Here is a 23,779-nt window from a genome sequence, read left to right on the forward strand (position 1 = left end):
CGGCGGGGGTGGGTTCATGAGAGCCAGGTGAGCCCACGTGCGGCCCCATAGCCACACCTGTGCCATGGCAGGCGCTCAGTAGCCCTGCTGGGCCCACGTGTCACAGCCCCCTTCTGCTGCTGTGGAAACTTCTGTGGACTCATGGCTAGGACTCCAGGGGGCATGTCTGTTTTCTTCTGGGGACTCAAGCAGCTGCCTTCTCAGACCCTCGAAGGACATGGTGGGTGAAGTATAACTCCTCTCGGTTTGGGAAGAGGGCTGTACCGCCAAGCCCCCTTTCCAGGCACCTTCCCTTTGTTCAGAATGACCATGCGTTTCTCAGGGTATCTGGGTTTCTGGAACATTTCCTGCTGTCATAAGGGGTCCCCTCTACAGTGTGAGTGGCACCTGCGCCTTGGGGTCTCAAGTGCCCTTTTGCCGCCGGGTGGGACTGCCGGGTAAGATGACGGCCACGTGAATGGGGCTGTTTGCTCTGGGATGCGGGACAAGCACAGGGCGCGTTACGAAGTTGCCTTGCGGGTGGTATCTCTGCTGAAGCGTTCAGTGTGGCTGCACTTTGAAGGCCACTGGTTTGGTAACTTCTACTTCAAAGATGGGTCTAAATGTAATTAATTCAAGTCCCTGCTGAGTGCTGACCGTTTCCTGCTCCCCTGCAGAAGGTGTGCTTTTTGATACTCATGAGCTCAGGGTGGGGGACTTGCTCCGACTTCACTCTGTCCTTGAAAGCAGCGGAGGAACCAACAGGCCCCGCCCAGCTGCTGCTTCTAGTCCTTTTTGCCCGGAAGGGGCTGCTCTTAGCCCATGGCCTCCCAACATTGCCTGAGTGCTGACGGCCACCTGTGTTCAGTGAGGTTGGGACCCACAGAGAGCCCCACAGTCCTTTCTTGGGTCTCAGTCCTGCAACTTAATCCCAGATGTTTCTGCAGAGGCAGGCCGCCCGCTGGCCTGGTGTGGCCGAGAGCTCCAGGCGAGGCTGGCTGGCGGCCGCGGGGGGGACGGTCCCTGCGGCCAGGAGCTGAGCCATCGCAGAGGTCCTTGTGCCCCCTTCCACATACGAGGAGGATGGGTGCTTTGCTGAGGCCCCTCCTGTGCTTCAAGGCCCCTGAGGCTTCTGGAGTGTTTCCAGTCCTGCAAAGTATCACGTAACTTCAATTATGATTTAGCTCGAGGGACCTCAGTGTGTGCAGGTGTTGGCCTCCATGTGGTCTCCCAGGCAGGTCCCGGGTCTCCACCTCCCCCGACACTGATCTTCTGTCAGGAGCTTCTGGAACTTTGCTGTTCAGAAGGGCGCAACGTGCTACATGAGTGCGTTTGGTTTACACTCAAATTTTCCTTCATGGGATGGTATTTCCATAGGTTTTCATCACTCTTGCTTCTGCGTGGGGTTTGTTTGTTTTTTGGTGCTATCATGGTTCAGAAGGTCCTTTGTTGAGGGGTCATGGAAATCTGGCCCCTTCTGAGGTCCGGCAGCCCAGCTGAGGGCGGGGAACTGAGGTAAACACCAATATAAGCCCTGCCCCTTGCATGTGCCTCAGATGTTTGGTTTGCACCGGCGGGCTGGAGGGAGCTTCAGGGCCACGTATGCTTTGCTTTTTTTCAAACACAGGATGACAGATTGAAATCTCAGAGGGTGCTTGAACGCGGGAAGCAATGAAGCACGGATCCTCCTTGGTTAGACAGGGAGCCTGGGCACCCCTTCCTGGTCCCTGGGGCGTGAGGGGTCTGACGGAAGGATTCCGGGGGGACTCCATGCCTGGGGACATTCCTTTGTGGGAAAAGAGCATTCTGTTTTCACTGCGGGCCCATCTGGCAGAGAATTGGAGGCTTTAGGGACCCCTGGTTTCAGTAAGAAGCTCCGGGAACTATTGATTGACCCTGCTGTGCTCAATGCTGAGTGTCAGCTAGTCCTCGGGCCGGCAGGTGTCAGTAGGCCCGGCTGCGAACCGCTGAGTCAGGGAGCAGGACCCTGGAGGAGACTGGGGGCTGACCGAGATCTCCGGGAGGCTTAGAGGGCTGGCTAGCAGCAGCAGCTCTGTGGGTGAGGTGCGGGGATAGGCGGGCAGGTGCTGGTCCTGCGCAGTCGGTGTCTGGCAGGGAGCAGGGGTGCAGGTGGGGCGCACACCGGCTGTGCAGGGCATGGAGGGCAGATGCTTTGCTGCAGGGCCTCATAGAAGCCGGCTGTGCCTGTACTTGGGAGACACAGGGGAGAAGCAGCCCCTTTGGGTGTTCGGCACTCTCCTCTTGTCCAGAGGGATGCTCTTGCTGCTGCCTTATTAAGTCTCATTTTCAGGCGGGTCCAGTGCTGGCATCGATGTTAATGGGGCCTGGACTCTTGAACCCCGGGGTCTGTCCCAGCAGCACCTCCCGCCAGCCGTTGTGAATTAAATGCTGCCTGTGACCCCTTACCCTTGCTGCTCTTAAATTCATGCTTTAAAAACAGCTTAATGAGGGGTTTACTGGTCCAATTGGAAGTTTTTATTAAAACCTATTAGTGCTGGAGCAGAGCCTGCCTACAGGAAGCGATTAGGCAGCCACGGAGTTCAGGCGGACTCGGCTGCAGCAGGTCCCACCAAACCGTTTCCAGACCCTTGTGGCCCCAGCCCTGCACTTTGCCTGGTTCTCATATCCTCTGCTTTAATTTATGGTTCATCTAATTCCCCTCCCAGCCCCCATGTCCAAGAAAGCAGTTTCTTTTAATCAAATTATTCCCATAATCAGAGGCAGCCTGGCCTGCCCTGTCTCGGGAGCTCGCTCGGCTGTGCACCCTTTCAGGGGAGTCTTTCCCTGCTGTTTCCTGGGTGCTCAGGCTTGAGCAGCCACTCTCCTAGCACGGCCCCCCGCAGGTCTCACCTGGCACCATTCCTCCCTCCTGCCTGGGAATGAGAGGGGCCCCTCGGCACTGTTGGGATTTGGTCTCTTGTCTGCTCACGTCCTTAGGAGGGACAGAGAAGCCTGTATCCAGTGATTTCCAGAGCTGCCGTGTGACATGCATGGGCTGTAAACCATCTCCACTAGCAGAGATCTCATTTCCAAAGTGAGAAAAACAATCTTGAATGGCTTCTGCCACACGTTCAGTGTGAGCAGTCCTGGTTGGCTGTGACAGCCTGAGAGGGGGGCCCAGAGCCTGACAGCCATCAGCCTGTCGTGTCTGAAATTTCTGGTGCTTTCTCAACTAGGGTCTTGGGGTCGGTCCTGATCTGCAGGGAGTATTCTTGCCTCCTTCTCCCCACCCCCACCCTGCGCCGTCCTCTCTTTGCCCTGCTGTCTCTGTCTGCATACCACAGTTCCCTCCTCTGCTCACTGGGAACACCAGTGCAGGGAGACTTCCTGCTGCTGGAGAAAAGGAGCAGTCAGGGAGGGGCTGGGGCCTGGGGGTTACCCAAGGCACCTCCCCACAAGGAGCAGCCGGCACTCCTGGCTGTGACCCACTTGGCACAGTCGTCCCCAGGGGACTAGCATGTGGAGGGGGAGAAATCAGGTCTGGGGTGCTGGGGGCCCGGGAGGGGGAGAAATCAGGTCTGGGGTGCTGGGGGCCCGTAGGGGAGTCTTTCACGGTACTGGGTTCTCCTTCCTCGTGTGCGCGCACACTGAACATGCTGCCTTTTTCCATCTAACATTTGCTCCTCCCTCCCCTGTTAACCCCCTACCTTATACCGTCTCTTATCCTCATGCTTCCTCAGAGCTGTGTGCAAACGTGGACGCGCGCGCGCACGCACTCAGGTTAAGGTCACCGTGCACCTGAATGGGGCTGTGTTACCTGCATATCTGCCATTCTCTGTTTTCACTCAGGACTATCTGGTGAAAATTCTTTGGTTGGACCTACAAGGAAATATATTTTAAAGACCTTTTTTTCTTACATGATCAGTAACATTTTGCTTATTCTCAATTTCTCCCATCACATCTAGCTATCCGTTTCCATTTCTAAAACTTGCTTATCTCTTTAGTATGCAGAATTCTAGAATAGTGAAGAAGCATTTTGTTGTTTTAATTCATACTTCTAGTTTGAATCTATTTGGGTGGCTTTTGTCTGAACTGCTTCTAAATTAACTTTTATTAAATTGTATAGATGTGGATCTTAGACATTTGCTTTTTTGGCTTTTGGATTTATTTCCAGTAACTTGAAACATAAATGTGAAAAATGATTTGTATCCAACTTAATACTACTTTCGAACAGGATAGTCACTACAGACTAAATGTGGCAAAGAATGTGCTTTGGAATTAATATAGATAGCATTTCTTGTCAGTCCACATCAGTCACGGTAACATCACGGTTGATGAACTGCTGTCTCCTGGGTGCTGGTGCCCTAGGGGTTAAAAACACGGTTTTGTTACCACCCCGTTTTCTGGAGACTTGCTGCAAGTCCCTGTGGCCAGGTCTGCCTGCCACATGCTCTCCCTTCCACCCTCCCACTGTTGCCATCATGGCTACATGCTGTTAGGAGTGGCCTTTCCACCCCCACCCCCAGCTGTAGTTCTATCTCAACTCCTGGGCAATGCTGAGTGCTTCTCTGTTCCCTCCTTTATTCCTGTGGTTGAAACTATCATGGGTCTTTTCAAATAAGTGGTTTTATCTGATTTTTTAAAAAAATGTGTTCTAGCTCATTAATTTGTACTCTTTATATGTTGTTTCCTCTTTCTGGGAGGAAGGGGTTTATGATTTTCTAAGATTTTGAGTTGATTGTTTAACTCATTAATTTTCCATCTTCTCTTGGCTGCTAATGAAATCATGGAGGCAGGTCACCACTCTCATCTGACTGTGTCCCTGGCCCACTCACACTGTCAGCTGAGATTCTAGTGTCTTTTTGACAATGGCACATAGTGTAGTTTTTTGGTTTTTTTGGTTTTTTTAAGATTTTATGTATTTATTTGTCTGGGAGAGAGGGAGCATAAGCAGGGGGAAGGAGAAGCAGGCTCCCCGCTGAGCAAGGAGCCCGATATGGGACTCTATCCCAGGACCCTGGGATCATGACCTGAGCCAAAGGCAGACGTTTAACCGGCTGAGCCACCCAGGAGTCCCACATAGTGTAGTTTTGTAATCATTAGCGCTGATATTTCTTTGGTCCAAGTGCTGTTTAGAGATGAGCTTCAAAAATCCTAAGCCCTCCACAGTAGCCAGGGTCCACATTGGCCAAGTCATCATGTCCATCCGTACCAAGCTGCAGAACAAGGAGCATGTGATTGAGGCCCTACGCAGGGCCAAGTTCAAGTTCCCTGGCCGCCAGAAGATCCACATCTCCAAGAAGTGGGGCTTTACTAAGTTTAATGCGGATGAATTTGAAGACATGGTGGCTGAAAAGTGGCTTATCCCAGATGGCTGTGGGGTCAAATATATCCCTAATCGTGGCCCTTTGGACAAATGGAGGGCTCTGCACTCATGAGAACCTCGGCACTGCCCCCTTTCTATTCATGCCCACCAATAAAACCTACTTCCTGTCAAAAAAAAAAAAAAAGAACCTACCACGCTAGCAACTTTTCAATACCCACCAGAGTATATTTTTTAAAAATGTATGTTTATAATTGAGACAAGCAGTAAAAGATTTTTTTCCTTTAAAAAAAAAAAAAAAAATCCTAAGCCCTCAGGGTTTTATAGGTGACCTTTTGTTGACCAGTTTCTGATTTTAGTACATTGTGAGCAGATAAGTGGGCCTGCAGGTTGTTCTTTTAATTATAAAAAAAAATAGATGTGCAGAGATTAGAAATTGTATTACACAGCTTCTAACAACAACAACAACAAAAATAGCAGCATCTTCTTTTACCTCTGCTCACCCCATTCTGTTTCCCAGAGCAACTCCTTTACTCCTTCTACCACTGCTGGTATTTACCTCTGTATTTCTGAATAATACATTTATGTAGATTATTCTTGGTATACACTTTTAGACTTTATATCCTTCCTATTATGAATGATAAGGATTACTCTCCCACATCTCTTAATTCTCTTTCCCTCACCATCTCAGTATAGTTATGTCACAAATATAATTTATGAAACTCATGTTTAATCTTTATATTGTGTAAATGTCAGCTGCTGAGCCAACAGTGAATTGTGCTTACTTGTTTCTAATAACTCTTTGCTTTTCCTGGAGTTAATAGTTTCCTCTTCTTTTTTGGTTTGCTTTGTTTTTCATCTCTGATCATACTTTACCATTCCATTGCAAATTGACCAACACAACTGCTTGACTCCTCCCAATACTATTTTTACTGAATCAGACATGTTAGATAATCTATCAGTTCCTTTTCCCCATTTCACAGAGATTTCTGCTTGGGAACTGTAGCCACCTGGAGTGGATGCTTTATAGGCCTCTGGATTTGGAGATTGTGGGGCAGGTTAGCTCTTTGCCAGATTGGGTACCACTGACTTATTTGTCCTTCCTCCCATCCTAGAGATCCTGTGGTTCACAGAGGGTGGTCCCAGTTGTGCTAGGGGTAAGGCTCAAAGACACAGCCACTTTTCCACTATCTTCTTCCCCATGTATATTCTAGAGCATCATTCTTAGGAAGGGTCATTTTTAAGCCCTTGTCTTTTTTTTGTTGTTGTTTGTTTGTTTTTAAGATTTTATTTATTTATTTGACAGAGACAGAGAGATAGGGAGAGCAGGAACACAAGCGGGGGAGTGGGAGAGGGAGAAGCAGGCTCCCCGCTGAGCAGGGAGCCCGATGCGGGGCTCGATCCCAGGACCCTGGGATGATGACCTGAGCCCAAGGCAGACACCTAACGACTGAGCCACCCAGGCGCCCCTTAAGCCCTTGATCACATTTATATAAAGACAGCTAAAAGCAACTGGTGAGATGAGTCCTACCCTTTACTTCTCCAGCATTAGCAGTTGCCTCTCTGAGGCAAGATGAAGCATCACCCCCATGCTCTTTCCCTGCCAGGTAAACACTGATGTGTCCTGAATCACAGTGAACAGCTGAGAGGCCAGAGACGGGCTTTGGTCTCCTCAGACACCATTGCAGCCACTGGCTGGCCTGGAACCTCCAGAATCTGGTGTGTGTCCCTGGAGCTTCCTGGCTCCAATGCCCCATTGTTGGATGCAAGAGGAACACAGCGTCGGCGAGCCTGACCTTTGCCAACGCCCGTAACAGGGAGAAGCATTGTTAGGTTAGCCCTGGAGTAGCAGCTGTGTGCCAGTTTCTTTTGTAAATGCTTTGATATTTTAAAGCAGAAATTTTAAGCAAGGAAGCCATGTTTTGTTGCTGTTACAATAGCGGCTCTTGTCTGTGTGGACTCATTGAATGGAGACACTGATACCGGAGCAGTGTTAGTACTGTTAATAGTTCCTAAGTGCGTAGAACACGTCTCTTCTTAATGGTTTGTGTCCTTTTCTTACTGAAAACTTTATAGCTCTTTTAGATCCCTGTACTTGTTATGGGCATGTTGGTTGGTCTCAGATTTAAATAACTTTGACAAGGTAGAGCATTGCTGGTTTTCCATTTGTCTTTAGCCTCAGTGAATGTCTTTTGAACATTTAGGAGATTTACCTGCAGACAGGATTGTGATACATTTTTGTGTCACGTCCGTTCACACTTACTGGCCTCCATACTGGCTGCTCCCACTGTGGAGCCCAGCCCCTAGGACAGCGGGTGCTGCCCAGCCCCAGGCCCGGCTTTGTTTTTCTCCAACTCACCACCATCTGACGTGGGTTTTTATGTGTATGTCGGTGTATCATTGATCTGCCTGCCCGCCTCCCATGAGAGAGCCAGCCCATGAGGGCTGGGGCTTCGCGGGTTCCCTAGCAGCACCGCAGCACATAGGTTGGGGGAGGTCGATCACAACGTGGCTGGTCCATGGTGAGCCTGCGCATGGGTTTACACTCAGATGCCACAAGGAGGCAAGTGGTCTGGGTTTTATATAAGTTGCCACACACTCATCTTGAGACCGCCGGCAGCTCAGGAGCCCATGCTTGGTGTGGTGCATGACATGTTGTATGGAGAAAACTTTGATCAGGTTTTTTTTTTTCCCCAATGACATGTCTCCTGACCTCAGACCACTAACACAATTGCAGCATGTGTTCTGGTGTTTCTGAGAGATGGTTGCGTTGATGCACATATAGCCATTCCCAGGGACTTTGTTGGCCTCCGTGGCATGGCAGCCTCAGGTGTGGGAATGCTGGACACAGGAGATGCACTGAGCAAAATGTCCACAGTGCTATCGATTAAACCTAACCAGAGGCAAAGCGCAAAATGGAAAACCAGCCATGGAGTAAGAGGCACTGCCTGAGGTCCCACGTGGGGTCTGTGCTCCTCGGCATCAGCCAGGGTGAACTCAGGATTAACAGTGGCATGGCCATGCTTTGTTCCCACGTTGCCAGGGCGAGACATGGCTCTTGTCCAAGCCAGAGACCCTGAGACCCTGTCTGCTTCATCATGGTCAGATGCATGCCTGTCCGGGGGCAAGGTCTCGCGAGCCAGGTGCTGACCAGAGGCTCTAGCTTGTACCTGGTGGAATGGTGTCAACAGGACTTTTTAAAAGATGATCTGGACATAGTTTCTGAATCACAGAAGTGTTGCAGAGAGAAGTGCAGAGGCCTCATCAGCCTTCACCCTGCATCCCTGTAGGTGGCACATAACTGTGGTCAGGGCTGTCAACCGAACCAGACTGTGGTTGGGGTTCTCCAGCTTTCCCACCCAGGGGCCCCTCCCAGGGCCACACTGCACTTCGCCGCCTTGTCTCCTTCATCCCCTCTGGTCTGTGGCAGTCTGGAGGCCTTTCCCGGCTTTTCATGACCTTGATCGTTTTGAGCAGTTCTGGTCCCATATTTGGTCCGATGCCCCTCGCATTGGGTTTGTCTGGTGTTTCTCAGGATGAGATGGGTCACAGAGGCGAGGTGCCCTTGTTACCAGATCAGGTGCCCGAGTCCATATGACTCGCCTCGGCAATGCCGACCTGGATCACCTGGTGAAGGTGTGTTTCCAGGTGTCTCCTCCCGTGTGTTCCCTGTCCTCTGGAAGCCTGTCACCGGGCCCGGCCCGTGTCCCAGGGGAGGGAGGACTCAGCGCCACTCCAGGAGAGGCATCTCCACATATCATTGGGAATTCCTCTGTGAGGAAGGTTCATGTCTTGATTCCACGTCTTCGCCAGTCCTCACACTGAGTTGGGCTCTGGGTTATGTCCCACGCTGCTCCAGAGGGTGGGTGTCAAACAATTTGTGGATATACATTAAAGCCACATAGTCATTAAAAATTGGGGGAGATTTTTTTGAGGTTATGCAGTTGTCCTGTTTTTTCCTTCAAGATTTGCCCACTGATTTAGGCTTCCCTGCAGCCATGATTACTGGGATGTTCTGGAAGTGATTTTCTATTTCCCTCCCATTCCTTCTTTGGAATTCCTCTTCATGGAAGAGCTGTCCTTTTCCCCCCATTTATTTATCAAATGCTTGTTTATGTTGCTGTGGCTACTGTTTCAATTCTCATAGAGTAGGATCCGGCACTAGCAGGACCTGCTACACTGCTCGTTGCCCGGCCGTGGCTGTGGGGAGCCCCGAGGCTGGCTGCCATGTCCTTGTTGAGGCCCCCCACCCCGACTTCCCAGCCCTACAGGAGCTGCAGACCCATCTCGTGACTTCCCTTCTGCAGCCCTCGGTTCAGTTCTTTCCCCAGGGCCCTGGTTCTTGTCAGAGAACAGTGTTAGACACCACGGCCCGGGTGCTGAGTGTGCTCGTCACTGATGGGGCGGCACTGCTTTTCTGCCCCAAGGTGGACAGAGCCAGGAAGTCGGTGAACACTTAGAGCACACCACTGACAAGCCGTGAGCCACTCCTCGGACCCGAATGAACCTCAGAGGCCTCTCGCTGCAGGAGAGGAGCCCTCTCAGGTGCAGCCCACGGCATGATCCTGGGCCGGAGCTGGGGAGCCGGCTGCCTGCATGCTGACTGTGATGGGGCTTCTCAAATCTGCACCTGTGTCGACATCGTGGAAACTGAGGCAAGGAGTCTGTGGGACTCTCCACTGCTCATCAGTGTGCTGTGAACCTACGACTGCTCTAAAAAATAAACACTGAGAAGTATACAGCACAAAGAGTAGATTTCAGCACATGTAAATCTTTAAAAAACCAAGCAGGATGTGTGGGGAAGGCAAATAGAAACTGTAACAAATAGGGGCACCTGGGTGGCTCAGTCGTTAAGCGTCTGCCTTCGGCTCAGGTCATGATCCCAGGGTACTGGGATCGAGTCCCGCATCGGGCTTCCTGCTCAGTGGGAAGCCTGCTTCTCCCTCTCCCACTCCGCTTGCTTGTGTTCCCTCTCTCACTGTCTCTGTCAAATAAATAAATAAAATCTTAAAAAAAAGAACTATAACAAATAAACCTGTTTATAAACATCCAGAATTTACACACATGTACGTGTTCTATATAATACACATTACATGTGACGTGTTGTACTTGTGTTATGTCTACGTTCTGTGTATGACCTACCTGCATATGTATCTGCTCGGTAAGCACACTGAGGGTTGAAGAAGGCATGTTCACCTTGTGCCCTACAAGTAACCACACAACGCATGAGACCTTGATGTTCGAGGGCTGTTATCATCCATAGAGGCATTTATAAAAGACTGTAAACCTGCCGTAAACAGCGAGCGGTATGTTGAGCAGTTTTAGGTAGTTAAAGCATGTAAGGTAATTCAGCCAGTAGTTATGGAAAACAGTTGTTAGACCAACATGAAAGTGGTGTACCTGGCGTTGGAGAGGATGGTCTGCGGCAGCCCTGGGGGTGGCTGGGCAGCCGGGCCCCACTGGGAGCACACCAGTTAGCGCAACCTCTCTGGAGGACAGTATGGCCACATGGTTATGGTTTGGCATCTTCGAAGTGTGTGCGCCTATGGGTCGCCAGCCCCACGTCACGGTTTTCTACAGCAGGGTTAGGGGTGTGCAGAAAGACTGCGAGGGGGGCATCACTGTGTTTACGGCAGGAGAAAATGGAAATAGACTTAAAGATTCAGCCATGGAGAATTAGCTAAAATTACATCTCTGGATTACTAAACAATATGATTTAATGATGCAAAAATATACTTAAGATATATTAAAATGGGTTTTTTTTTTAAGATTTTGTTTATTTATTTGACAGAGAGAGACACAGCGAGAGAGGGAACACAAGCAAGGGGGAGTGGGAGAGGGAGAAGCAGGCTTCCTGCCGAGCAGGGAGCCCAATGTGGGGCCTGGGATCATGGCCTGAGCCGAAGGCAGACGCTTAACGACTGAGCCACCCAGGCGCCACCTAAAATGGGTTTTAAACTATGTGTACTGTATTCCATTTTTGCTTCTGAAAAAATCTTTCAAAATTATTTTGAAGTATATGATCAAGGAGTTAGATTTATCTCTAGGTGATCAGATAACTTTTCTTCTTAGTTCCAGTTTATTTTCACTGAGCATTTTTGCTCTCAATTAAGGATTAATAAATTTGTTTTAATAACATTAGTTTTAATAAATGGGTTCTAATAAAATAAAATCAGTGTTAGATCAAAGGTGAACGGATGTGAGCTGGGCACAGCATAGAAGGAGACCATGCTCCCAAAAGGCTTTGAGGAGCCCAGGTGGGGACAGGGAGGGCAGGAGAGGGGAGCCAGCGATGCTTTGGCTGAGGGGTGTCGTGAGGCCCACTGCCAGCCAGGTGCCTTTGGCTTGGTGAAAAGTCACTTCCTTTCCTGGAACTGGGGGCTTCATGGTGTTTGTGGCTAGAAGTGGGATATGGATGGCGTTCAGGGCCCTGTTCTGAGTGTGGGGGCTGTGGGGGGCCTGCGCGTGCTGGGGGTTTGGGAGGAGTGGAGGTCTTCAGAGGATGGCAGGGTGTCGAGACTGGGAACGGACTCTGGGATTTGTCTCTCCTGTCGGCCGGTCCGGTCCGAGGTTGTCCTGTGCTCTGCCTTGCTGCCTAAACTCTCCCCCAACCCCTGATGGTACGTGGAGAGAGTCCCCCTTCCCGGTGGTGTGTGGAGAGAGCCCTCCCCCAGGTGGTGCATGGAGAGAGCGCCCCCCCAGGTGGTACGTGGAGAGAACCCCCCCCCCCCCCGCCCTCCCCCCCTGTGGTGCGTGGAGAGAGCTGAGGGTCGGAAGAGCGGTCATCTAGGAAGCAGCATCTGGATTAGGGAGGGAGGGGCTGATAAGGCAGGGAGATGGTCTCCTGGAACCCCTGATGAAGCCCAGCTGTGGGCGTGGGCGTGAGCCTGAGGAAAGGAGGGCACACAAAGTACTTTGTAATCAAGGTTATTTGATGCCGTGGGGTCTACAGAGGCAATCCACAGAACAGGGGCTGTGCATGGTGTGGCCCTTGGTGCTTCGTCAGGCCTGGTGAGTTTACCACCCTCCTGCCCACTCGCTCTGTGCTATGTCTCAGATTTTGTGTTTTTTTGATGGCAAGAAACCACCTTCCATCTGAGTAAGAGCTGTGTGATCTGCCTCAAGAAAGGCCCAGGGCAGGGGGATGAAAGCAATGACTCAGGAAACAGGAAGCTGTGATTCTCGCCACGCCAAGTGGCTCTCCAGGCCTCAGAAGCTTCTGGACTCCCCACGGCTCGGCCCCTTCCTAAATTCTAAGCATGTATGTAGTTCTGTTGACTCACGTGAAGGTCCTGCCTCAGTGTGGTGCCAGGCTCTCACTTGGTGTCTGGGCCCAGCCTGCCTCGGCACAGTGCCCGTTCATACAGGGCAGCAGGGTAAGCGCTGGCCATTTAGAACAGACATCCTCATGCAGCTCTCGCTGGGGAAGGCTCGCCCCCACCATTCAGTCACTTGGCTTCAAGACCCGGATCAAGACAGTTGGCTCAGTGTCCATAAATGGACAATCTCTCCCCTTTTTTCCCTTTTGATGGTGCCAAAATCAGCAATTACAGTCATAATCCCCAATGAAAATAGTAACCGGGGCAGAGCCTGGGGTGGGTGTGAGCGGCAGGGGCTTTGCATGTGCACATGTGAGCTCTTTGGTTTGGGAGCAGGACGCCCCCTCTTACGTGGTCACTGAATGGGAGCAGAACCCTCAGTCTTCTTAGAGAACGTGGCTGCCGTGCACCGGGACCCTGGGTCCTCCCCCCCTTCCCTCAGGCCCTGCGTGCCTGGTGTGTGCGAGATGAGCAGCGTCCCTGGCAGTGATGAGTGCGGAGCTCGAGGCTCTGCTCGGTTCTGGCTTCCATGTCAGGGGGCCACGGGCGGCGCTCTCAGTCTCCTATTTGGGGGAAAAAATTGCTTTTAGAGTTACACCTGAATAGCTTGGCTAGACTCACCATGCTCCCAGAGACCCTGGCTTTCAGCTGCTCTGCTGGTTTCCTTTTCTGGAAAATGCACACTCCTTCTGCTGGCGTTTTTAAAAAACCTTGTGTGTCTCTCTATAAAGTTTAATGGTTTTCTTTACAAAGCTTTTAAATATCTTTTTATTTTTTTAAATATTTTAAATATCTTTTTAAAAGACTTATTCCCATACTCACTGTAAGATTGGCTTCTAGAACAAATGGCAATTTAAAACATTGCATTTCACAGTTTGTTAGCATTTGTGAACATGCTGGCAGTCAGTTCTAGATGTCCCAGCAGATGGGAGAATTTCTTGCTTATTTTTCTTTAACTTTTGACTACAAGAACTTTGCAGCACGCACCGTCTCAGGGTGTCCCTGTTAACAGGCAGTGGTCCAGTCTTGGGCTGACTGACTCCCTGTCTGCCATGCTGGGTGCGGGAGACCCACTTCCTGGTACACCGCGCAAGATGGCACCTTTTATAGCAGCACTTGGAAAACATCGTGGGGGTTCTAGCAGGTTCCGGTGTTGCTGGCCGCCTCGTAAGTAAACGGCTTCTCCACAGTTGCTGTGTACGAATGAGGCCTTGGATACGTTCCTGTGGCCGCTTGCGGCCTCCCCAGCTGCCCCCCATGCACCCAGACAGGGTTCTGTAGCAGAACGGCTCGTCCCAAATGGAGCTGACCGCCTCCAGCCCTGGTGTCCCCTGCCTGTCGCTGGTGGGCTAGCCACCGGGCTCCAGGCGGCATCAGAGTAGGCCTGGCGTTTGGCAGGGATGCGTCACGGGTGCTGGGACTTCTGTTGCTGTCGGTCAGAAAGCACAGGCTGCCTTTCCCCGCTCTCTGCAGTGGTGAGATTGCTGAGGGACCAGCTGTTACCAGCCTGATCCATCCATTAGAAAGTTCTCTGTCAGCAGCACCAAGGCCCTGGCCACGGCCTTGGCGAGTGCCTGGACTCACCCGCCAGGGCCCGCTCGGAGCACACGCTCTCATTCTGTCACTCTGTTCACATTTATCTGGGATTTTTTTTTTAATCGAAGCAACTTTACTTCATCAACTATTTGGTTGCGCGAAATCCAGCTTCTCTGGAAAACTCAAGATCGAACACTTAATCTTTGTCTTGTCAACTTTCAGAAGAATCACTTGGTCCCTAAGTACCCTATAGGGTTCCTTCTAATGTCATTTGTGATTGCTGCCAGTGCCACTTGATAGTTGAGCTCATTTTCTGTAGATTTTTTTTTTTTTTAACTTTCTGTGTAGGCAATCGTATTTTTTTCTATGTCAAGTCTTAGAACTTTTTCTTATTTTTACAGTGGCTAAGAATAAGTGTTACATAGGACGTTTTAAATCATATCATTATGAAAAATTTCAAACATACCAAAAAAGCTTAAAGGATTGTATAGTAAAAACCCATATATGGACCATCTAGCTTCTACAGTTTATAGTTTACTAGATTTTTTCCTTTATATAGTTAATCTCCTCATCTTTCTGTCCATCTGTCAATCCATCATCTACTTTGATGCATTTGAAAGTCAATGTCACATATCCACGTACTTGCCTCCGAATATTAACTTCAGCACATAGGTCGTTAACTAGAGCTTAGTGTGTGCTCAGGTTTTTTTCCCTCGACAGAGAATTCACACACAATGAGATGTGCAGATCATCAGTATATACTTTTAGAGTTTGACAAATGCATACACCTGTGTAACTTCCCATCAAGATGTAGAACATTCCCATCACTCCCATGTATGTAAAGCTAGGACTCTGTTCTAAGGCTGGGTCTGTCTGCACCCGTGCTCTCTGCGAGGAGGGAAGGTTTGCTTCGTGCCTGGCTTCTTGGCTCACTTTCCAGAAGTCCTGCTCAGTTGATACCTCTCTGCAGACAGTGTGTCCTTCCATTTCCACACTAGGGATCCTTGATTTCGGTGGCCTGTGGGGAAGGGCCATTGTTAACTGCGAATGACAGCTGGAGGACTCAGCATGTCCGAAAAATGAAATCAAAATGACCCAAATGAAAGCAGGTCTTAGGTGGTTAATATTAGGGAACCTTCTTTTGCTTTCTCGTAGGCTGCGGTGTTATTTGTAATCATGTGGAGTGTTTTTCCACCTCTTTATCATTATTAATAGAAGGCACTAAAGTCACAATCTTCCCACTTGCATTTATGTCCAAAAGAAAATGGCTTGTGTTTCTGGGTCCTTTGAAGCACAGTCTGTGGTGAACAGCGTTCTCTTCTGTGCTGCTCAGGCAGGCAGCCTGATCTGTCCTGCTGATTGAGGTTAGTGCTTTTTCCTTTCACACTTGCGCAGGGATTGCTTGAATGCTCTGTTTCCTCTTTACATCTTTGATTGTCTCAACATTCTCTCTATGCAAGGATTTGGGTACCTTGCTGTTTGAAAGCATATGGATTCTTAGTTCTGCTCTCTGAACAGATAGTTGCATGAGGTGGAAGGATCTGTATTTGGTTCACCGTTTCCTCACCCCCATTGTTTCTGACAAGAAGTCAGCTGTCATTCATCCTGTGGTTTCTCCAAGTGTAATGTCTTATTTTTCTCTGACTGCTTAGGAGGTTTGTCTTTGGTTTATAGCAGTTTGACTATGTTGTGTCTCTATGTGGCATTTTTGGGATGCTGTCTTGCTTACGATTCTCTGAGGTTCTTGAATCTGTAACTTACGTCTTTTACCACATTTGAATAATTTTTGCCAGTATATTTTCAGGTTTTTTTCTGCCCATTTCTCTCCTAGGATTCCAATTATGTATATTTGGACCTTTCGATGATGTTCCACAAGTTCCTGAGGGCCTGTTCTTTTGTTACTCAATCTTTAAAAAAAAAAAAATCTAGGGGCGCCTGGGTGGCTTAGTCGGTTAAGTGTCTGACTCTTGGTTTCAGCTCAGGTCACGATCTCAGGGTCATGAGATTGAGGGTCATCAGGCTCCGTGCTCAGTGGGGTCTGCTTGTCCCTCTCCCTCTGCCCCTTCCCAGCTCGTGCTCTAAAATCTTTTTAAAAAAAATCTCTGTTCTTCAGGTTGAATAACTTTAGTTGAACTATTTTCAGGTTCACTACCTTTTTGTTCTCTGTCCTCCCAATTGTTATTACATTCATCTAGTAAAATTTTAATTTCAGATATTTTCTTTTTCAGTTCTAGAATTTGTTTGGTTCTTCTCTTATAGTTCTGTTTCTCTGCCCAGTTTCCCTATCTGTTTATGCCTTATGGGCATGTTTTCCTTTACATCCTGAAGACATTTACTATGGATGCTTCACCATGTCTTCCTGAGCTTGCATTCTGGGTGCAGCACGAATGGAGAAGGGAAGTAAGTGAGATGTGCAGTCTGAGGCATGGTGAGTGTGTTGTTCGGTAGGTCATGCCAGGACAGACTGAGGCCCAGTTGTAAATGTTATGTCCAGAGAAGGCCTCCCTGAGAAGGTGGCATCTGAGCAGAGACTTGACTAAAGGGCCCCAGGAATGGGCACTGGGGACAGAGACCCAAGGTGGGCCTGGGCCTCCAGCAAGGGAGGAGAGCCCAGGGTGGAGTGCCCAGGGTGGAGTAAAGGGGTAGATGAGGCCGTTAGTGGGGTGCTGGTTAGCTTCACCCTCTCCCTGCAGGTCTCTGTGGGTCAGTCGTGTGGTGTTTTTCTATGATGATTCACGTCAACTGACTTAGCTGAAACCTCTCCTCCATTGTGCACTGATCCTTCCAAAAAAAAAAAAAGCGTTTCTGGAAACTTCCCCTGATGGTATCAGGGATGTGATGCCTGAGGACATCACTGGCCCTTCCCCTCACCGGCCCACCACCCCAGGGTCCTTTGCGCATGCAACTTCCGAGCAATACTGGCTGCTGGCAGTGCCCACGGGGTCCTCGTTCTGTGACTGATGCCCGCCTCTCCTCTCCGTGGCCTCGTGGAATGTACATGCTGCCCAGAGTTGGGTCTGTGAGGTGCGCTGTGCCTCGGTGGCCTCCCGGCTTCCAGACCCAGAGCTGCCTGTCACCTCACTGGAGGGCCAGAAAGCACTCCCTTTAGAAGGGGAGTGAAGCTGGTCCTGACTTGTATGGGAAGGCAAGGAAGAACGCTGCTGTGCCCATGTAGTGACCCCCTGTGGAGACCGTGTCTGTGGGGGGATGAGGCTGCAGCGCTGCCCCGACCTCTGACCTGGGTGTGTGCCGGTTGGAGAAGTGTGTGACTCCTTCCTAGTTTTCAGATGAGCTGACCCTCCCCATGATTTGCATGTTTATACAATAACTGGACACGGCAGCCTTGCGCATCAGCCAGGCCCTGCCCTGCTTCGGTGACAAGGGCGTGCCCATCAGCAGCTTCAATGATGCCCAGAAACCGTGTTCACTGAGTGTGTGGAAGATCTAGAAAAGCAGAGTGAAAATGGGTCATTCTCCAGAACTGTGTGGGATGAGGGTGACCCCACTTCCATCGGCACAGGGACCCAGTGTGCATGGATGCAAGAGCTCACTCCACTGCAGTGCTGGAATAAGACCCACACCATGCAGGGCCCATGGACATAGGGTGTCTCTCAACAGACGTGCCTCCCAGGGTTGACGGAGAGCAAGGTCCAGACCTGTCCCTTGCACCCTGAGCTGGCCAGTGGGCACTCGGCGGCACAGGAGATCCAGAATATCCCTGCTGTGGCAGACGGCCCCGTGGACAGCACTGACCAGCACGTCTCAGCCTTCTGACAAGTTACTTTGAGACGGGCTTCGGTTAATTTTCATGCACAGGAAACAAAAAACAAAGAAATGGTAATGCATCATGCCCTGCAGCCTGATATATGTTAAATATTTGGAATATATTAATCCTAAGAAATCTCTGTTGCTAGATTTAATTTCCGTTGACAGGAAGCATTTTCATATTTATCCAAAACTAGTAAAGCTAGCTAAGGTCATTGCTGTGAGTTTTGTTTTCGGGCTAGCTGGTGACACCTGCACAGATCTGAGCAACAGGGGACACCTGGGGCAAGGAAGTCTGGTTGCCGTGGTAACTGAGTATTAACCAGCACCATGACAAAGTGCCATGGACGGAGGGTCACTGTGTGGGTGTACAGGTTACACAGGTCACTTCCTGTTCCCTGCAGCGCCCAAGGACATCCTTACAACACAGATTAACAATTTTCTAAACGATTCATAATTGGGAGCATGCAGTTTAAAATGATTTTATTTAAAGCATGAAATCTTTAACCAACTCTTCCAAAAGTATCCACTTGCTAGAAAATTCACTCCTATTCACGATCTGATCGGACTTAAATTCTGCCTCTGAAATACGGAGTCCCCCCAGCTTGCTTCTCCTTTCAGAAATCAGGCTTCGTCTCGTGGACTAACAGCAAGAACAGAGCCTCACGTGCCACGTTCCCCTACCTGGTTCAGGCTGGTTCGGGAGGATTCCTGGGCAGATCCAGCTCCAGGCAGGTCCTGGGGGCCAGGGCTGGGGGGCAGGCAGGAGTGTGGCCCCATCTCTGGGGCGAGGCTGGCATCAGTACCGCCCAGCCCCTCAGGACAAAGGACTGTCCCCAGTCTGTCCCCTCAGGGCCAAGTCAGCTCTACAAGCCATTCTGGTGGCCAGAAGGGGTCGCCGAGGCCGGGCCCCTCAAACAGTGTCCTTTCCCGCAGACTCACACGTGTGACGCATCCTGGCTGTGGCTCGTTGCCACGGCGGGAGGGTGTTTGCAGCGGGTATAAGGTTTGCAGAGGGTGAAAGGCGTTGGCACCTGTGAGGGGCGCCGTCACTCCAGAACTGTGTCTGTGGCGCTCTCTCACCCTCGCGGCACGAAAAGGGCCCCTTGCGTTTCTGTGGTGCATCAGCAACTGTGCACAGCAGACTGGCGGGCTGCTTCATAACTTCCCGCCCTGACATAGAACCTGGAAAGATGAAGAAAGCGACTTTGAAGAGCTTCGAGTGCTCTCCAGCTGCTGCCGGGAGCCCTGGGCGGCCGCGGGTGGGGCAGCCCCGCGCAGGAGTGACAGCCCGTCAGAGGGGAGGCATCTGTCTCCTTTTTCCCGGTTTCTAACCTGAAGCTAATGGGTTTCCTGCTCCTCCTCTGGATGGTGGCTGTCATTCTTGAAGGATCCATAGGTGCCACACTTCATTATTCTAAGTAATGGTAGTGATTTTCCGGAAGGTGACGAGCCCTCGGTTAGTACCATCTTTCCAGAGCAGCCGTTTGCGCAGCTTCTTCCTTCGACGATGTTTTTCTCCTGGGTCAGAAGCGGCTGCACTTATGCCATGTGGACCTTGACTCGGGGCGACCTCCATAGAGGCCTGCTGCAGGCCTCCTGTCTGAGCTGCCCTGGCCCAGCAGGCCCCTCGCTGGCCAGAGCATGTCTGCTTCCCGTCCTGAGCAGGCAGACCCCAGAGAGGCAGCCGGGGTCCCCCACCCCCGCACTGTTCGCCTCGAGGCATTATGCCCTTGGGCCACCCCCCGTCACCAGGCACAGGTCAGGCCTCTTGGTGCTGGGTTCTCTGGATGTTTAGCAGAAGAGCATCTTCATTCTCCACGTGTCCCTAAGTAGGGAAGAAAGGTAAGCACCACCTGTACATTGGTTTTATTTAGAGAGCAGGTGCCCTGAGCTGAGCCAGAGGCATAAAAAGTGGGGCTGAGAGATTGAGGCCCTATACTTCTAAATGCGCTAAGGGTCCAAATTCAGCACGTTTTATGGGGTCTTTCCTCAGGGTTCCCCTGCAGCGGCCTGGCAGACACGGGCCATGTGTCACATGCCCTTCCGTTTTAAATGCTAGTTCAAAAGCACAAGCCAGGAGAGCGGCCCCTCTCTGACCACACGAACTGCCCACAGGCTGCAGGGCTCTGGGCTGTGGCCACTGCCGACCTGGAGGACCTGGACAGTGGTGGCTGGCCCTGAGCTCTGGTCAGTGCTGTGTCGAGGTTCGCTGTCCCATCAGCACCGGCTGGGGTGACCCTGCAGCCTCCCCAAGTGCGGCCTGTCCCCGGCCCCACTGCCTGTTGGGACATCGCTGAAGGCAGTGAGCACGCAGCTCCTCAGAAGGGCAAATGTCACTTGGGAGCTGCCTGCCACCTGCCACCTGCTCCGGCGGTCACTGTCCAAGCGTCAGGGTCAAGAGTGCCAACCCCACATCCCTCAACTGGAGGACTCCCCCCCCCCCTTCACATGGAAGCCTCCCAAACGTGGCCTGTTCACCACCTGCCTATATTATTGGAAATAAGCCGGTGGCCACAGAAGTGACAGTCCAGAAACAGGCAGCTGCATGGACGTCAGGCTTCGTGGCTTCCTAGTGGATGTTAGCTAACCATCACCCCAAAGCCAGTGGCGGGACCGAACATCAGCAGCATCCCTGAGAAACATTCAGTGGGGCAGAGCCTTCTAGGGCCACCGTGGAAGTGAACATTTGTTTTTAAAGATTTTATTTATGGGGCGCCTGGGTGGCTCAGATGGTTAAGTGTCTGCCTTCGGCTCAGGTCATGATCCCAGGGTCCTGGGATCGAGCCCCACATCGGGCTCCCTGCTCAGCGGAAAGCCTGCTTCTCCCTCTCCCACTCCTCCTGCTTGTGTTCTTGCTCTATCTCTCTCTCTCTGTCAAATAAATTAAAAAAAAAAAAGATTTTATTAGAGAGCCGGGGGAGGAACAGAGGAAGAGACAGAAACACGGATCGTGGAGCCCAACACAGGGCTTAATCCCACGATCATGAGATCATAACCTGAGCCAAAGTCAAGAGTCAGATGCTCAACCAACTGAGCCACGCAGGCGCCCCCTGAAATTGAGTAGGCGTCTGCACACCCATGAAGGAGCCAGTTTGCTATCTCCCCTCCAGAAAAGGATCTGAGCACAGGTTGAAAAGGCCCAGGCGCCCTCCTAAGTGGGACTTCTAACTGGTAGGAGGCCGCGGTGGGATCGGCCAGTTGCATTCAGGTCAGCGCTTGCAGTTGTGGGCCGCGGGAAGCCAGCCGGCGGTGCCCTGCGCATCCATCTTCTGGGGACGCCCGCCCACCACGCTGGAGGACAGTGGTGGTCCTGGTGCCGCAGCACAGCTGTTCCGACGATGTCGGCGAGTGCTCACAGCCCAGGGGCCAGCAGCCAGTGACACTGTGGCTCCAGCCAGATGGGTGGGGGGTCGGTGAGGGGCATAGGTGGCTCTGCTCTCTCCGAGCACCCCAGCCGGGTGAAGAAGGTTCCAGTAGGTTCACAGGAGGGTAGCTGACCCTCTGAGGGTCCACGTGAGTCCCTGAGGTGGTGCTGTGTCCCTTGCCCGCCCCATCACCTGCTTGCCGGCACTTAGGTGGGTCTCTGGGCTCTGCCATTTGCACATCACTTTGATTGGTGTCACTCAAACTGCATATTAAAATTCCGCTCGTCACATCTGTGCAAAGTGATGTGGCAATTAGAGAAGGCGGGCCTGAGCTCTGGGGAATGCTCTGCACCCACGTGAGCGTCTCAAAGTCTACGAGGGGTTTCCAGTGAGTGCAGGCAGGGCTAGCTCTGCACGTCAGGGCTGAGTGAGTGTCCCTGTGCCTGCAGTGTTCGGGGCAGATGCCCCACCTGCCTGTCTCTGCGGCTTGCCTGGTTCTGCCCAGAATGCCCCGCACCTGCCGGCCTACCTGTGCTGCTGCCCGGTGGCCCAGGGCCTCCTGGCTCCGACACGTTCTCAGTGCGTGGGCAGAGGGACTGGATCGGGTGGTCAGTCTGAGAGGTTCTCGGTCAAAAAGTGGAGGTGTCCATAGAGAAGCACGCCACAGTTACCAGTCACTTCCATGCTCTGTAGCACCCCTGGGGCATGAAGGCACATATTATAAAACACACCCCAAGTGAAATGAGTCCAAATTTGATGACAGTTATCGCTCAAGATAAAACTAGAGAAACTGTCATATAAGGAACAAAGTCTGTTTTTTCCTGGTTGAGACAAGAAAGGGAGTTTGAAGTAAGTTGTAAAGCAAAGGTCTTGCATCGATGTGAACAAGAAGAGAACCTTGACCCAAGGTATGCAGTTGGTCTGCGTCTGGAATCTCCAAAAACAGACGAACTGCTGATACCTCCTGTTTTTTTCCTTCTGGGAGTTCTGACAGAAGTCGGGCTTCCCAGCTCTGGCTCAGGGCAGGTGGACGCGGTGGGGCTGGCCTGAGCACACATGGGCATCCCACACACTGAGTCCCCACAGAGGGGTGGCACCAGGGCCCCCTTCCCGGCTGCAGCCCCCACCTCACATCCCCTCTCCCGAGGGCACCCCTCCCCAGCACCGTCCAAGCTTCTTTCTGCTTCTGGAATCCTCCCTGGACCGATGCAGGGTGCAGGCTGGTGGCCCCAGCGTCCCCAGCACAGACGCACGTGGCTCAGCAGAGGCAGCGAGCCTCGGAGACGCCCCACTGGCCACCTCGCCCATCAGCCCTGGTGCCGGGCACCGCCTCACAGCAAGCTGACCTCTCCCACAGAGGAGCTGATTGGAACTCGGGCTTCAGAAATCCCCAGAACACAAGAGAGGGTTCCCCCCATTTTATTATGAAAAATGTCAAACTACAGAAAGTTTCAAATAGGGGCACAGTGAAACCCATAAACCCACCACCAAGGTTGCACTAGGCATCTGCTTCACCCCATCCCTCGTCCTAACCTCTGCATCTCAAAGCAAGTTGCAGACCCCAAGGGCTGTCCATCCAGCCCTAAACACTTGGGTTCAGAACGCAGGTTTGTCTGTTGGTTGTTTTGTTTTGTTTTAGGAAGAAATTCACAAACCGTGCAATGCACAGATCTTCAGGTGCCTCTGATGAGTCTCGGCCCAGGCACCCCCTGCCCCTCACCCCCACTGGGTGTCACCCTGGCATCCCTGGCAGCTGGGTTCCCATTTCTTTCTCCTCTATCAGTTTTGCTCATTCTAGAACCTTCTGTGAATGAAACCATAGTGCGTGGACCCTTGTATAAAGCATCTTTCATGCTGCATAAAGTTTTTGATCAAAATGAGATTCAAGGGAACACGTGCAGCATGCAGAAAGGCCAAGTGACAGTAGCCTGAAGCCTGTTTCAGGTCCCAGCTCCGGGAGTGTCTGTGAGAACACAGAGCCCTCGTTGCTGCCGTGTGTGTACTCCTCACTGCATTTCTCAGCAGGGCTCCCAGCGCGCACCCTGACCTCCTGCGGTGGAGCTGCAGCCCCTGACACCTGCGTCTCCCTCTGGCTTCCTCCTCACCGAGCGCAGACCGGGGCCGGAGTCCGCTCTGTGTTCAGCCTTCATGTCAGGTCGTCACACCACCTGTCCTGGTTTAGGGACCATTTAAGTTCAATGGAGTTTGGTGGAACTGCTTCTTTGGAGAATGTCCAGCTGTTGCTAACACGGCCCTTTGTGTTCTTACTGTCATCGTTCCAGGATGGGAGTCCCAGCTTCTGGAAACAGGATTCCTGGGGATCTTCCTGTGCCCTCTTTGGACCCTGTCTCGATTGCCCACGGGGACCCCCCCGTCCCAGATCGTTCTGTGGGGCTTTCGGTGGCTGATTTTCAGAATCATGCTTGGAGCAGTAAGTAGAACTTTTATTTGCTATGTTTCAGGGAAATGCATTGCAAAGGAGCCGCCCCTTGCTGCCCTGTTGGCTGGGCTGTGCCTGCTGGGCCCCT

The 23,779-nt window shown here is 51.5% G+C and overlaps 1 protein-coding gene and 1 long non-coding RNA gene across 6 annotated transcripts in view; one reads left to right on the forward strand and one right to left on the reverse strand.

Moving 5' to 3' along the window:
* The window catches only part of LMF1 (lipase maturation factor 1), a 95,506-nt gene that overhangs the window by 27,576 nt on the left and 44,151 nt on the right, over positions 1-23,779 (forward strand). For all 4 annotated transcript variants that reach the window (XM_036083406.2, XM_078075014.1, XM_078075012.1 and 1 more), the window contains one exon: positions 23,534-23,682. In XM_036083406.2, coding sequence (XP_035939299.2) covers positions 23,534-23,682 — 149 coding nt within the window. The remainder of the gene's footprint in view (positions 1-23,533; positions 23,683-23,779) is intronic.
* The window catches only part of LOC118530132 (uncharacterized), an 89,839-nt gene continuing 84,791 nt past the window's right edge, over positions 18,732-23,779 (reverse strand). Inside the window, exons 5-7 of one of the 2 annotated variants that reach the window (XR_013448962.1) lie at positions 21,781-21,949; positions 19,219-19,711; positions 18,732-19,068 (exon numbers count right to left, since the gene is read on the reverse strand). This is a non-coding gene — a long non-coding RNA (uncharacterized LOC118530132). Of the gene's footprint in view, positions 19,712-21,780; positions 21,950-23,779 lie in introns of both variants that reach the window. The other variant, XR_004914475.2, reaches the window with a different exon arrangement.

The sequence above is a fragment of the Halichoerus grypus genome, chromosome 6 (assembly GCF_964656455.1).
Source record: "Halichoerus grypus chromosome 6, mHalGry1.hap1.1, whole genome shotgun sequence".
NCBI lineage: Eukaryota > Metazoa > Chordata > Mammalia > Carnivora > Phocidae > Halichoerus > Halichoerus grypus.